Below are 15587 nucleotides of genomic sequence, written 5' to 3' on the forward strand. Positions count from 1 at the left end.
GTAAAAATTGAAAAAAAAGGAAATACATCAGAAATTAGGGGTGGTTTTCAAACAGTTTTTTGTTTTTTTAAGAGCGTAGGAGTGTCAGCTTTGGAAGTTCAGCTCTGTTTCTGATGGGTTTAGCAATATCTGGTTGGACATGGGAATAAATCCCTGGATGCTTTGGTCAGTGTCAGGCACAGGTTGGAGGTTCATGGTAAAAATTGCAGATATTCATCCTGGTGCTAACTCATTTTTTGATCTCTATGTTCAGCAGTAGGTGCTGAGAAATGGAAAATCACATTATTGTGATGTTGGTCGTAAAGATGTTGCAATCATAAAGCTGAGAAGATTTTTTATGAGATGTTTTTGAGACAGTTATCAGTGTTTCAGTATAATTTGATGGTCAAGCACTGCTAGACCACTGTAGGAAGTGAAAATAAAGAATAGGTTGGGTTGGAAAGAACCTTTTAAAGGTCCCTCATGGAAAAGTGAAACCAATGCCTCAAATATAGCTTCATTTATGAACTTTTTTAGTAACAATTTGCGTTTCCATAGAATTTAGATGCTTTGGTTAGGCTTTACTTTCCATTCTAGCAGGCAATATCCAAGGTAGGTCTCAGTCATGCGGGTCTGAAGTTGAGACTGATGTGGTTCTTCACTTCACACCATGGACTTCACCATAAAAAACCCTCTCTGATTTATGAACGAGGTGTTTTCCAGCTTTCCAAAGCCAGTCTCATGGTTCCCAGTGTGGCCATCAATCCTGATGGATTTGATTAGGAAAGGCTTTGCTTATCACTTGTGCTTTTCAGACCACATGAAATGGTTACCTGAGCTGCTGCCACGGTCCCACATTCTGCTCCTTTTGAACCCCCCCAGCCCTGCCTGTGCACTTCCAGAAGGAAATGAGGGATGCAGAAGTCACAGAAGGTGCGACAGCCACCCTGCAGTGCGAGCTGTCCAGGGCGGCCTCCGTGGAGTGGAGAAAGAAACACAAAGTGCTCAAACCCAGTGAAAAATACACAATGAGGCAGGAGGGCAGCAGGGCCCAGCTGCTGATCCATGCCCTGGAGGTCAGGGATGCTGGGGAGTACACCTGTGTGTGTGGAGAGGAGAAGACCACAGCAGCACTGACAGTGCACGGTAATTTTGGGTGGTGGTTGTCCCTCCTCCTCTGTAAGCCTCAGTACTCACACACCACGAGTTCTTCCTCTAATCTTGCCATCATTAATTCTGATTGTAACAGACTTCCTTCTTTTTATTGTGGTTTTTGTCTAATTCTAACCATGGTTGTAGTTCCATTGATTTTACTAAATTTTTCCCTGTTTACTCTCCTTGCTCTTGTTGGTGCAGGGCTGCATTTCTTTGTAAAGGCTGAAGGATATCACAGATTTGCTTTCATTAAATTCTGTTTTACTCACTTTTGACTTGAACCTGGGCAGATGGAGCAGCAGGAACATTGCTGGCTCTTTAAAAGAAGAATTTTATTCCCAGTTGCATCAGGATTTGACAAGTAATTTTAAATAATGAAAAGAAAACTTGGTTCAGTGTAATTTTCTTTGTAACTATGACCAAGAATAATGTTGATTTTTATTCAGGTACTCCAGAATACTCAGCATTAGAGTAGGAGAATATTTCACAGTCCTCAGTCAAATTAATCTGCAAACTTCCATTGGAAGAAGGGGAAACTTTATTTTCACTATTGACACAGGACAGTCAGAAGTAATTTCAGCCTCTTTCTTGCATGGAAATCCAGTAAGTCTGAATTCAGGGAGCTGATTTCTTTGCTTTTCTGCCCATCTTTGTATTTTACAATAAAACATGGATTGTTTCAGTCTTGCACTTCCAATTTAACCATGAAAAGTAGAATTGAAATGGACTTGTACAGGTGATGGACAGGTCAATCCATCCTTGAGCCCCAAGTCGCCATCATTACTGCCAGAAAGTTCTTTATATCAACAAAAGTCTTTCTTGAACTGGCTTAAGTAATTACTTCTTATAGAAACAGAGAAATATTTGTATGAAATTTAAATTAAGAAGTAATGTGACACTCCAGGTTACACATCTCAATGATGAGGATTTATTTGCATCAGGTTTGAACTTTTTGACTTAAATTTTCTCCACAAACTGTTGTAGCCCAAAATCCCTCACTGCAGATCTGCTTCTTCTTGTATTTGTGTTGTTGACAGTTCCTAAATATTTTCCACCTGCCCTTGCTGAATTGAAGCCTGTTTTATCACCACTACTTCATACAAATATTCTATATCTCAATCCAGTTTAAAGAAATGTTTTTACCCTTTCTCCCTTCCCACCTTGAGATCATCTTCAAAATTAATGAAACTGCATTTCATTGTCCAAGTCACTGCAGAAAATGCTGAATAATCCTGAACTCAGGCTAGTGAGAAGCTCTGCTCGATGAATTCTTTCATTGTGGGTGTAAACCCCAGTCCAATATCCTGTAACTGTGATTTTCAGATTAGCAGCACTTCCCCTCTGTAATTCCACCTATATCAAGTTAAAACTTTACTAAAATAATAATAATAACATAGAACATATAATTTGTCCTTCTGTCAAGGAAGCTTAATCTCTACCAAGAAAAAATTACCCTGGTCCACTCCACTCTTCCTGAAGAGAAAAGCTCTTGGCAAATCTGAGTTTTTTCAAGGAATTAAGCTGAGATGGCCATAATTCCTTGGATCCTCTCTCTGCTCTCTCTCTCTTTTTCTATGACAAGCATTATGAATGGGATTCACCTTCCAGACTGAAGAGTATTCCCAAATTCCCATTTTTGTCAATGGAGATCAATCTCCAGACCATGGGAATCAGAGAGGCCTCCAGCTCATTTTGAAGCAGGCATTTACATTTGGAGCTCCATTGGCTCCACTGACTTTACACAAGTGATTTTTCTTTCTTTACTCTCTGGGATTTCAGGATCTCAGTTTACACAGCAAGAACTAAATGTGTGCATTTGTATCTGAAATATATTTTTCACCTCTTAGTTTCTGCTTTTTCCATACTTGAGGAATATCAGCCACTCTCTGATTTCTCCAGTCTCACTGTCAGTGTCTGAAATTGGTTGTGCCTGCACCTTAAGAATTCCAGGACAAATTTCATCACACCAAGCTGCTTTGAGAAGATATTTATTTAAATAATCTCTAATGCTTTCTTTTTTCTTTTCCAAGCCAGAATTTCTATTACTTCCTTAATTAAACTAACATTTAATAATAATGAAGAAAAAGGAATTAAACACTTTCCCCATGTCCACTCATCATCAATTTACATTCCTGAAAGAGAGGCAGACCAACACCTCCCTTGTTGTTTTCCTTCCTTCTAATCTATTTACATTACTGTCTGCACAGTTATCCTCCACATCCTTATTCTCAATTATTTCTTTCTTGCTGGTCCGGGTCAGGAGTTGTAGACCATCCTCTCAAGCTCTTTCTTAGCTATTTTAAATCCAAATGTAGTTCCCACTCCATTCCTAAGACTTAGTGGATGTCATCCCATCCCATTCCTTCCACACATTGCCACATTTCTATCCAGTCTTACACTCTGAATCATTCTGTTTGTTGTTCCTAAAGGGATGAGGTGTCAGGAAGCACCTGAACTTCCTGGGGTGAGGGAATTATGGCAGATTTCTGCAGTGGCTACATCATCCTTCTCTTTCCTTCTTATTCCTACCCAAGCATTTTCAGGATCTCTCTCTGATTCTTGTCTTCAGTCTTATCCTAACTCTGGGCTAGGTCTGAAGGCATCCTTAAAATGTGAATTAAAAGGCTATATTTTTTTCCTTTAGTTTTTTTCCTGATCATGGTGTAACCTGTTGTATTAACCTTCTAGGCTGGATTTTACTGAGGAAGTTGCAGTTTTGACCATACAGGAAGTTTCCCTATTTCTGCTGTTGGTTTTCCATACATCTCTAAACCAATCAGATGGTTAATATTTGCTGAAAGAAATGACGAGACCCTTTTTGTCTGTGATACAAATCAGCATTTTCCTTCTGTGAGACGATCCTCACGTCAGTAAAAGGCAGGGATAGATGTTGGTGAACATTGTTTATTTTGGTGGTCAAGAGCTGCTTGTCATGAGAACCTTTGCTGCTCTGTTTCTCAGCCCTTCCTGCTCTGTTCAAAGAAGAGTTAAGAGATGAGGAGGCCCAGGAGGGTGAAGCAGTGACTCTGCGCTGTGAGCTGACCAAACCTGCCCCAGTGGAGTGGAAAAAGGGACACACAGCCCTCAAACCTAGTGAGAAATACAAAATGAGGCAGAAGGATGTCACTGCAGAGCTGGTGATCCACAGCCTGACCCAGAGTGATGCTGGGGATTACACCTGTGTGTGTGGGGAGGAGCAGTCCACAGCTTCCTTGGCAGTGCATGGTAATGACCAGCTCCATCTGGATGCCATTATTGTTGAGATTATGGTTTGAATTGTTTTTATCAACATCATCATTGTTATCTGTGCACAGTTCCTCTGAGTCTGACCTTGTTTGGCATGACCAGGAAGATGAATTTTGTGATTTAGGAGTAAAACCTTTCCCCAGTTCCGTGTACAAAGTGGTTTTAGGACATAATTCCTGAACCAGATGTGAGGTCAGGCCTGAAGACGCTCCCCACCTGGTGCCTTGTGTAATCTGACTCAGAACAGAGGCTGGACAGAGCTAAAGAATAAAGCAGGGATTTATTCCAAGGCCTCCATGGATGCACCTTGGGCAGCACAAGAGCCCAGCCAGGGCTGCACCCAAGATGAACCCAAATGGTCCCAAAATGCACGAGCGCTCCCGGGGTCTCTCCCTTGGCTCAGTTCTGCTCCATTTGCACCTTGCAGTTCATTGTCCCGTTCCAGCTTTAGCCCAGGCACTCCCACCCTGCTTGTTTTTCTCTCTGCAGCCCACGCTGTTTGTGCTCCTGGGCTGAGCTTTGGATCATTTGTCCTTGGTGCCCAGCTGGAGCAGGAATTGTTTTGTCTCCCTGCTCTGTGCAGAGAGCTCAGCATCCCCTGATGTGAACCCAGCCGCACACACTAAGGCAGCACAGAATCTGAAAATATAAAAGCTGAAACCTGAGGCATCACACCCATGCCCTCACCTGCAGGCTGTGTTTGCTGCTCCCTTTAACCCTGTTCCCATTGCATCCTCAGTGCTGCCTGCAGGCATCCAGGAGAGCCTGAAGGACGAGGAGGTGACCGAGGGTCAAGTGGCCACTCTGAGGTGTGAGCTGACCAAAGCTGCTCCTGTGGAGTGGAGAAAGGGCAGCACTTTGCTCGCAGCCAGTGACAAGTACAAAATGAGGCAGGAGGGCACGGTCAGGAAGCTGCTTATCCAGGATGTGGAATTGAAAGACGCTGGAGAGTACACGTGTGTGTGTGGAGAGCAGGAGACAACAGCGGCCTTGATAGTGCATGGTAAAAATAATGTATCTGTATTATTGTGGATTTCTCTGCCAGCTCGTTGATATTGGTTGTGTGTTCACCTGTGGCTGAATCGTTTCTCTAAATCTGTAAACTCTCTGTAAGGTCTGGTTATATCCAGGCTGCTTCTCTCTTTCTGTCCTTTGGTTTGTCCGATGTCCCAGAACAATGAGGAAAACACCCTGTTTCCACCCTAAAGTGTTCTCTGCTTCTGTAACCACCCCACCCCTCCTGTCACCTGTGTGCCACATGTCATTTTTAATGTCCTCTGTGCATCTTGTGACCTTCAGCCCTGCCAGTCCTTTTCAAAGAAGACCTGAAGGACGTGCAAGCCACAGAAAGCCAAATGGCCACTCTGAGCTGTGAGCTGAGCAAGGCTGCAGCTGTGGCATGGAAGAAAGGGAACAAAATACTCATAGCAAGTGAAAAATACATCATGAGGCAGGAGGGTGCCCTGGCAGAGCTGGAAATCCGTGACCTAGAGCTGCAGGATGCAGGAGATTACACCTGTGTGTGTGGGGAGCAGCACAGCACGGCCTCTCTGACAGTGAAGGGTAAATGCAGATCATTGTCCATTTTCTGTTCCTCTGAAACCCCCATGGAGTGTCCACCTGTTGTGAACTTGTGTCCAGGTCTTGTTCAGGTGTTTGATTTTTGTCTGGCGTTGCTGAAAAGGGAGCTGAGCTCAAGAATGTCTCTCCCTACAGACACACTGCTGTGTTGTAGGTTTAAGGGAATTGCACCCAGGAAATGTTAGGCCAGCTGAGATGTTCTGTCCTGAGATAAATCCTCTGAATTCTACCTTAAATCTTGGACTTTGGCCTGTCATCTCAGCACTTCTTGTCTCACTGCTGGATTTGGTTTTCCAGGTCTTTGTGATGCCTTGTGCAGGCTGACCTAGAGCAGACTAGACAGAGCTAAAGAATAAAGCAGGGATTTATTCAAAGGCCTCCATGGATGCACCTTGGGCAGCACAAGAGCCCAGCCAGGGCTGCACCCAAGATCAACCCAAATGGTCCCAAAATGCACGAGCGCTCCCGGGGTCTCTCCCTTGGATCAGCTCTGCTCCATTTGCACCTTGCAGTTCATTGTCCCGTTCCAGCTTTAGCCCAGGCACTCCCACCCTGCTTGTTTTTCTCTCTGCAGCCCACGCTGTTTGTGCTCCTGGGCTGAGCTTTGGATCATTTGTCCTTGGTGCCCAGCTGGAGCAGGAATTGTTTTGTCTCCCTGCTCTGTGCAGAGAGCTCAGCATCCCCTGATGTGAACCCAGCCCCACACACTAAAGCAGCACAGAATCTGAAAATATAAAAGCTGAAACCTGAGGAATCATTTGTAGTGACAACCTCAACCTCAACCCCCTGATTTGGCCAAATGTGAACTTCAGCTGAGCATTCACAATGCTGAATACTTAGTTTAAATACACTTTCTATTGGCTTTCCATTCCTAGCCCTGCCAGTGCTTTTCAAGGAGGAGCTGAAGGATGAAGAAGCCAAAGAAGGAGCATCAGTGACTCTGAGATGTGAATTAACTAAAGGAGCTCCTGTGCAGTGGAAAATAGGGCCCAAAGTGCTCAAAGCAAGTGACAAATATCAAATGAGACAGTCTGGCACCACTGCAGAGCTGCTCATTTGTGACCTAGATGTAAAAGATGCTGGAGATTACACCTGTGTGTGTGGTGACCAGAAGACAACAGCAACCTTAACAGTTCATGGTAAAAAAGAACTTATTAAAAATTGATAAATATCTCTTGAGATAGACATAATTCTGAAATGTGGTAGTTTCTTCCCCAGGTCAGTAGTTTGTTTTTATCCCTTCCTCTTCCTTCATTCTATTTATAACTCATTTCTTCCTGAGAAAGAGTCGCTCATGGTGCATTTTTTGGTCCTTATTAATCTGTCCTTTACGAGGAGAAAATGAGACATTTCCTTCTGTGCAACTCTCCCCTTCTTCTTGGATATTTGCATTTTCCAGCTCTGACCCCATGGGCTGTGAGGTGCCTCTTGCCCAGGAACTGGAAAAGGAGAAGTGAGGATTGGGGCAGTAGAAAGAGGAGGAAATTCTCTGGCCATGGGTTGGTTTTTTTTTTGTTTGTTTTGGTTAGGTTGTTTTTTGGTTTTTGTTTTTTTGAAGGTTCCAGGTTCTTTAAAGAAGTCAGACATGCAGAGTGAGATAAGTGTTATCATTCCAGAGCTTAATTCCTGTAGGTTGTTTTGTCTTTGAGTTATGATTTCCAAAATGAGGAGTAATAAGAATCTAAAATTCCTATTAGATGGCTTTTCAAACTTCAGTTTAAAACTAGGAGTAGTTTTATTTGGATATCTGTCTGCTTTTGTGTAGACGGGGCTGTGACAGTTTAATAAAAACAAACCAGAAACTAACAACAGCAGCCTCCAAAGAAATGACATTGTGTGGGTGAAACAGTTCTGTATCCAGCAGTGTTATTTGTGAGTGCTGTTAATCTGAGGTCTGGGTTTTTCTGTTTTGTTCTTTCACTAAAAATAACAACAAAAACTCAGGGAAATGATCCCTCAGGGTGACTGAAACCACATTACACTCCAAGAAAGACACTTGCAGAGTTTCTGAACTTCGTTATGGTTTTGAGTATCTATGACAGGCTGAAAAAAGGCAAAAGGGGAAATTATCTCGAAATGGAAACAAGGGTTTTAATTCTGGTTTTCTGCTGTCCCTTTGCCCATGTTTGCCCAGCTCTGCCACCACTCTTTAAGGAGGAGCTGAAGGACCAGGAGGCAGAAGAAGGTGGAGAAGTGTCCCTGCTCTGTGAGCTCTCCAAGGCTGCTCCGGTGGAGTGGCGGAAGGACCAGAGGATCCTCAGACCAAGTGGGAAATACAAAATGAGGCAGGAAGGGCTCAAGGCAGAGCTGGTGATCCATGAAATAGCTGAGGAGGATGCAGGAGACTACACCTGTGTGTGTGGAGAGCACCAGACTACAGCTGTCTTGACAGTACAGGGTAAAGCCATCCCTGACCTCCTCTCTCCTGGCTGGAAACCTCTGTCCTCTACTCTAAGCTGTTCAGTTTTCCACATCTGTCTCTGCACCCTTATTAACTGAACTTCCATCCAGTTGGAAATGTTCCCTGCCCCTCCTCACCTGCAGGCTGTGGAAATTGGAAAATACCTGTCTGCATTTCTCCGTGCCATCCTTTTGCCTTTTCCTTTCCTTAAACACAAGCCTGCTCCCCTTCCTTCTTTGCCTTCTGCCATTCCTTTCCTACCATGTAACCCCACTGTTCTTTGGTCTTTCCTTTCCTGCATTTATTCTCTGAACCACAAATCTGTTTATTCTTTACCATTCCTTTCTGGAATTCTCAATACCAGTGAGGGTATTGAGGGAATTTTAATGGAGGGAATAAGGAGTATCCAGAATAAGGCTCTGTTAGTTGTAATTTCCTCTGCACTAAGTTATGTGCATTTTGGGTTTTGTGCCCATGATCTCTGTCCTGATGCCCAAAGATAGATTTCCATTAGGAGACTGATTTTTCTAAGGAAAGAATAAATTCTTTCTGTGACCTCCTTCTGGTCTTCCTTTGTTGGAAAAATCAATTACTGGACAAATAAGGCTGGTGTTTCAGCTTAACACTGCCAGAATGGGAAATGTGCCAAATCAGGGCTAAGCCTGTTTTCTAGCCTGGATATTTTAACTAAGTCTCTAAAACTGCACACTAATTTTGAGATCTGAGAGATCCAACCTTGTTAAACAGATGAAATACCACATTATCCCACCTAGTATATGTGAAGGTCACCACATTTATTTCAAGGATGCAAGTTGCAATGGGTACAAGAACTATGTCAAATGGGAAAAAATGAGTTCTGAGACAAGAACCCAGGCTGGAATTCAGCAGCTGGAGATTTGCTTTGGGGTCAAGAAGAATCTGTGAGTCTTGGATGGTCCTCTTCAAGGATATCTCAAGGAAGAAGGAGTGAGGATGAGTAAGGAGCTGTGTCAAGTCAGAGCACAGCAGGGCAGCTCTGAGTAGGAAAAGAGAATGCAAAGCCACGAAGTTTGTGGAAGACACCAACACATGTGAATTGAGGAGCTCAGAGGTGGTATTCTGCTTTTTTTCTAAGGAGGAACCTGGTAGAAAGAAGGTGTAAATCTGTTGAGGACTGTGCAGCTTTGCTGCAGGAAGCCAGGGTAAATCCAAAATGATTAGGATGTCTGTTCCCAGCAGGGTATTTTCATTTCTCTTTCCTCTCTCTGTGGCTGATGCTCACCCATCCTTGACAACTTCTCTCTGTCACAACCTTCACACCTTTCCCCTGTCGCTTCCTCACCCCTCCCTGGAGACACCCTCAGTTTGTAACACATTTTACCTGCATCCTCCAGCTGTGCCTCCCTTTTTCCAAGAAGAAATGACCAACCAGGAAGGGGTAGAAGGTGGAACAGCCACTTTGCACTGTGAGCTGAGCAAAGCCCCTGCCTGTGTGCAGTGGAGGAAGGGCCAGCACATCCTCACCTCGGGCACCAAGTACAGCATGAGGCAGGAGGGACATGCTGTGGAGCTGCTGGTCCATGGCTTGGACCTGAGTGACAGTGGGGACTATTCCTGTGTGTGTGGAGACCAGACCAGCACAGCTGCGTTAACAGTTCATGGTAATGTAATCCTTGGGGTGAACGTCCTCCAAACCCGCCCAAATCTCTATGGTCTGTGCCTGTCCCTTTCTGTTTGCTTGGGCTTTTGGTTCCTTTGGACTCTCTGTGCTTCCTCCTTTTGTAGAATTGGGAAAAACATTCCGTGCTGGTGTTTGTCCCCCTCAGTTCTGCTGGTTCATCTCACTTTCCTTGCCCTGATCCAGTGTCCAGGGAAGCTGGGGAAGTTTTTCCATCGTGTTCCACTGACCTGGATCAGGGCTTGGTGTTGCCCCATGAAACCTCTCCCCCAGGACACACCAAGCTGCATTTTTAGGAACATTCACCCTCTCTGTGGTAACTCTTTTACTCCCCAGTGCTGCCTCCAGAATTCAAGAGAGAGCTGAAGGACCTGGAAGCTGTGGAGAATGGCACAGCTGCTCTGCAGTGTGAGCTGACAAAACCTGCTGAGGTGGAGTGGAAGAAAGGGCAGGAGGTGCTCAGAGAGAGCAGAAAACATGAAATGAGTCAGGATGGTGCTGTTGCAAAGCTGATTATCCATGAGCTGGAGGAGGAAGATGCTGGAGTTTACACCTGTGTGTGTGGAGATCAGCAGACAACTGCCATGCTGACAGTCAATGGTAAAAAGCTGAAGGGAAAAGACTGTAATGTTTTCTGAAAATTAAAATAGCGACTGTGGTTTAATGTTGCTTAAGGAAAAGATTGTAAATCATGAGGTGTGCAGAATAGCCTGGTCTATGCAGTTCATGGAGTGCTCAGGCAGAAAATGGGAATTGCAATGCAGAACTAAGTGCATTTTTTTCTGTATTTTGCTGTCAGGATAACCAAAATCTCTCCTGCGAGTGGCCTGCCTTAAGAGGGCATCTGAACCCTTAAAACTCCCTGTCTTAAGAGGGAGTATGAACTCTTGCAAGTCTCTGTGTTAGGAGGGAGTTTGAACTCTGAAAATTCCCTGCTGGTCTTCAGAACACTTCTTCAGTGATCAGGGCAGCACACTGGCTGCTTTTACAGCAGGAAAACTCTTATTCCATTTTTAGATCGTAGATTGGGTTCTATATATTTCATGGCAAATGTAACTTCTTGAAGTCAGTTTCTTCTTGCTCTGCAGATATTCCTATTACTTCTCTGGGGAAATAGCTTCATAGTTTGAATTAGAGCATTGAGGTTTAGAGACGTCTGGGAAAAATACTCTCTTTTGGTGCTTTCATTTTCCCTCTACTTCCTTTTTCCTAAGCCTCAGTTGCAGCAGGTCCAAGTCATATTTCTATTTTATAGCCCTACCAGCCCTTTTTAAACAAGAGCTTCAAGACACCGAGGCAGAAGAAAGTGGCACAGTGACCCTGAGGTGTGAGCTCACCAAACCCAAGGCTCCAGTGGAGTGGAGGAAAGGGGATGTCACTCTCTACCCTGGTCTGAAATATGAGATGAGGCAGCAGGGCTGTGCTGCTGAATTGGTCATTTATGACCTGGAAGTGGATGATTCAGGAATTTACACCTGTGACTCCGGACACCAGAGGACAAATGCTGTGCTGGCCGTGCATGGTAGGCAGTGGTGACCCTTGGCTCAGGAGGAGTGGAGTGAAAGGAGCTTTTCCTGGTGTTCTCTGCAGCCATTGATTTGTTTTGTTGCTGGCCCATGCCAGAATAAATGTTCTTCGTGGGCATGGCACACAGGAAAGCAGAAAGGTTCTTCTTGCGGTATCTGGAGTGATTAGTGACAATTAAAGAAATTGAATAGTTTGGGTTGGAAGGGACCTTAAAGATCATCCATTTCCATCCCTCTGCCATGGGCAGGGACACCTTTCACTGGACCAGGTTTTCAGAGCCCAAACCAACCTGGCTTTGAAGGCTGTCATGATGTAAAAATGTGCTGAACCCTCCTGCCCTGAGTGCAGGGGGTGGCTGGATATGGGAATGGGATAAGGGATGCCTAACTGGAAGTAATCCTGCCTGGGATGGTAAAAGATGCACCAAATAGGGGATAAGAGATTTCTGGGATATATGAATGTGCTATATTGTTACTGGGGGCTTTGAACTTCAGGTGCAAATGCTGACTGCAGACATCTTGAATGCACACCTGTGTTCCTTTACTCCTTGTACCATCCTTAACTGAAATCTGGATTTCCCCTCCCATTTATCTCTTCACTGTGATCTCTTACCAAGACATCAATACCAGCTTGATCTTTTGTGCATTGACAGAAGCCTTATTTGGGGCAGAAATTCTCTGTTTAATATTGCAAACTCACAGACCTCTATAAGGGACAAGGATCTGTGTAAGAGAGGCCTCTCCCAGTGACCTTTGCCTAAAGCATCCATAGCTGGCATGGAAACTCTTCCACAGGAAAGTCTGACTCCTTCAGACCCCAAATCAGGCCATTCTGTTGACCACTAAGACCAGATCTTTCCTAACTTTGTCTGTCCTCACCTCTTGGTTCCTTTAGTGATTCAAGAAAGATTCTGCCAAGACAGAGAGTTGCATAATCCCCAGGATTATGGAATCATTAGAATAAGCCATAGCTGAAGGATGATGGTAGGACTGGATCCTTCTTGCACTAAAACACTCTTGAAATGTTTTCCTCTCAAATTTTCCAGCACTGCCCATCACGTTTAAACAACCTTTACAAAACGAGGAGTTTGAGGAAGGAAGCACAGCCACGTTCTGCTGTGAGCTGTCGAAAGCCAGTGCTGCAGTGGAATGGAGGAAAGGAGGCGTGGGGCTGCAGCCCAGCCAGAAATATGAAATGAGGCAGAGGGGATGCCTGGTAGAGCTCTTGATACACAACCTCAGATTAGAAGACACAGGAGAATACAGCTGTGACACGGGGGATCAGGAAACCAGGGCAGCTCTGAATGTGAAAGGTACGTGGTGCGAGCTGACTCCTCAAGGAATAGGTTCCTCCAACAGGCAAAACAACCATTTCAATAGGAATATTTTTAAGTGCATTATTCTTATTCTCTATGAATACTTTCCTTTTCATCTGATGTATTAGGATTTTTTTTTTACTATTTTTAATAGGAATGGAAGAGGATGATGCTTTGTTCTTGTAGTGCTGTGTTTGAGTTTTGGGCTCTAATAGAAAATACTTTCAAGCTTTGTGCCTGAGGAGAAATTAAAGAAAAAGCAATGATTTAACATAACATAACATGGACATTTTGCAGGATATGTTGTTTCAATATTAAAAAATAATATTTTCTTTCAAATACTGGGAGAAGACAGACAATGACATCCCTGACCTCTCAAGGCTGTCCATGGAGTTTTGAAGTTCTTTGCTCTTAAGATCATTTTTAGATCAACTGGGGGATAAAATCCTTCAATGAATTCACCACTGGGAAGGATTTGAGTGAAGCAACAAAGGAAATAAATGTTATGGGTGCAGATGGCTTCTTCTGATGCAGCAAGATCTCCTAGTTGTGCCTAGAAAATTAGAAAAACACGGATCCTACCTAGGAATATCACAGTGAAAAGCAGGGTATCTTGTTCTCCAAGAGTCAGTCTGTGTTTACCAGGCTTCACTAAAAGATCCTGTTGATCCTTTCCTTTTCTTTTTTAGCTCTGCCAGTTCTTTTCCAGAAGCAGCTCAAAGACGAGGAGGCAGAAGAAGGAGCTGTGGTGAAATTCCAGTGTGAGCTGACAAAGGATAACGCGGCCGTGGAGTGGAGGAAAGGCACCATGGAGCTCTTCCCGTGTGCCAAATATCAAATTAAATTAAGTGGGCGCACGGCTGAGCTTGTGATCCATAATGTAGAGCCAGAGGATGCCTCTGATTACACTTGTGACACAGGAGACCAGCAGAGCACTGCAGTCCTCAGAGTGAATGGTTAGCATTGCACCCCCCCGGGCTGGAGGAGAAGAGGCATTGGTGGAGCTGTGTGAATGGTGTTCTTCTATCCAAAAGTTCTGATAAGGAGGAAAAGAGCTGCCCAGTCATGAAGCAGAGTACAGAGAAGTGGATCTGGTGGGACAGGGTTCCTGTTTGAGCCTGTAAAGCACAGAGTGCAGCGCACTGACCTCTTTTCTGATAAGATAAAAGCAAGGAATTCTGCGTCATGGGGATTTTGAAATACTAACAAAACTTCTTTTAGCACTTTGCAATTTTGCTGGTTCACTTGAATCAACAGCAAAATCGCACATCATTTAAAAAAGCATTTTGAGGTTGCTATTTTTAATCTCCCTGTGAAGATCCTGAGAATGCTGTGTTTAACCTAACTGGGAGTAATGTCTGTGATTGATCACAGAATCACAGAACGGGTCACAGGTCCAACCTCCCTGCTCAAACAGGGCCATGCCAGCACCATCTAGGAAATGTTTGTGTTTGTCTCAAAGTTGGGTGGAATTTGTGCCTTTGATCTAAGCCGTAACCTTTCAAACAACATTTTTTTTTGCTGACTCTTACTCAAAAAGCAGCCGCAGGGTCAACTATGGGTGAAAGAACCCAGTGATTGCTTTACCTGTCTCACAGTACCGTTTTTACTGGAACCACAGGCACTGAGATTCCTGTTTTTCCAACTGCTCACACACACCCCATGGATATCCCCTTCTTGCTTCCATCAGGCTGTAGTCTGAGCTGTTCTGTGCTCTACTTGAATAAATGTCCATTTGTGCATCCTCTGGAAGAGCTCACTGATGATGATCTGAGTCTTAAAAAGACAGCTGAGAAATCAGAAATTACTTTAAAGCTTTACATTATTTAGTTGTTGAAAAACAGGAGTATTTCTGTAAAAGTCAGAAGATTTATACTGGTTTAAACAGAAAGTGCCAGGTTTTGCTTAGTCAAAACCTTTGTGTGTTGCAGTTTCCAATATGCTGAGTAGATGCACAAAAGGTGTGATGTGGATACCCTGGACTTTATAGGATATAAAGACATTTGGGGAACTTTCTGATCCTCTGGACATACACAATATAGGTCTATTTATAGGAAAAAAATGGATTTATTATCATATCACCACTTAATGCAAAATTGTACTGCAGCACCAGAGCCCAGGTGCCTTGTGCTGACTTGTGCAGACCTGGCATTCAAGCAGAGAGCTGATGTATTATTAATTTCTCATTTTGCAGCCATCAAACCCCAGCTGAAGCAGCAGCTGAGGAACGAGGAAGTGGAAGTAGGAGGAACAGCCAGGCTGCGCTGCGAGATTTCCGTCAGCAAAGCAGAAGTGGAGTGGAGGAAGGATGGAGTCCTGCTGCAGTCCAGCTCCAAGTATGAAATGTGGCAGGATGGGACCCTCCGGGAGCTCCGTGTTCACCACCTGCAGCCTGGGGATGCTGGGGAATATTCCTGCAAGGCTGGAGACCAGACGAGCTCTGCCAAACTCACCGTGAAAGGCAAGACCTGTTTCTTGGAACAAGGAGATTTCTAAGATTTCCCAAAATGATTGAGTTAGATAAACACACATGAAATGAGTTATTGTGTATTGTATTTGCAGGGAAGCCCCGACAAAGGCAGGAATGATGCATCTGACTCCATGTTCTCAGAAGGCTAATTTATTACTTTATAATAGTATATTATATTAAAGAATACTATACTATACTAAAGAATACAGAAAGGATACTTAGAGAATGCTAAAAAGATAATGAAAACTCATGACTC

General features: G+C 44.0%; 1 protein-coding gene across 1 annotated transcript in view; it reads left to right on the forward strand.

Moving 5' to 3' along the window:
• OBSCN (obscurin, cytoskeletal calmodulin and titin-interacting RhoGEF) overlaps nucleotides 1-15587 on the forward strand; it is a 185675-nt gene that overhangs the window by 78045 nt on the left and 92043 nt on the right. Inside the window, exons 43-54 of the mRNA XM_038129840.1 lie at nucleotides 862-1125; nucleotides 4096-4359; nucleotides 5120-5383; nucleotides 5680-5943; nucleotides 6837-7100; nucleotides 8096-8359; nucleotides 9736-10002; nucleotides 10356-10619; nucleotides 11275-11541; nucleotides 12592-12858; nucleotides 13551-13817; nucleotides 15056-15322. Coding sequence (XP_037985768.1) covers nucleotides 862-1125; nucleotides 4096-4359; nucleotides 5120-5383; nucleotides 5680-5943; nucleotides 6837-7100; nucleotides 8096-8359; nucleotides 9736-10002; nucleotides 10356-10619; nucleotides 11275-11541; nucleotides 12592-12858; nucleotides 13551-13817; nucleotides 15056-15322 — 3183 coding nt within the window. The remainder of the gene's footprint in view (nucleotides 1-861; nucleotides 1126-4095; nucleotides 4360-5119; nucleotides 5384-5679; nucleotides 5944-6836; nucleotides 7101-8095; nucleotides 8360-9735; nucleotides 10003-10355; nucleotides 10620-11274; nucleotides 11542-12591; nucleotides 12859-13550; nucleotides 13818-15055; nucleotides 15323-15587) is intronic.

This window comes from Motacilla alba, chromosome 2 (assembly GCF_015832195.1).
Source record: "Motacilla alba alba isolate MOTALB_02 chromosome 2, Motacilla_alba_V1.0_pri, whole genome shotgun sequence".
Classification (NCBI taxonomy): domain Eukaryota; kingdom Metazoa; phylum Chordata; class Aves; order Passeriformes; family Motacillidae; genus Motacilla; species Motacilla alba.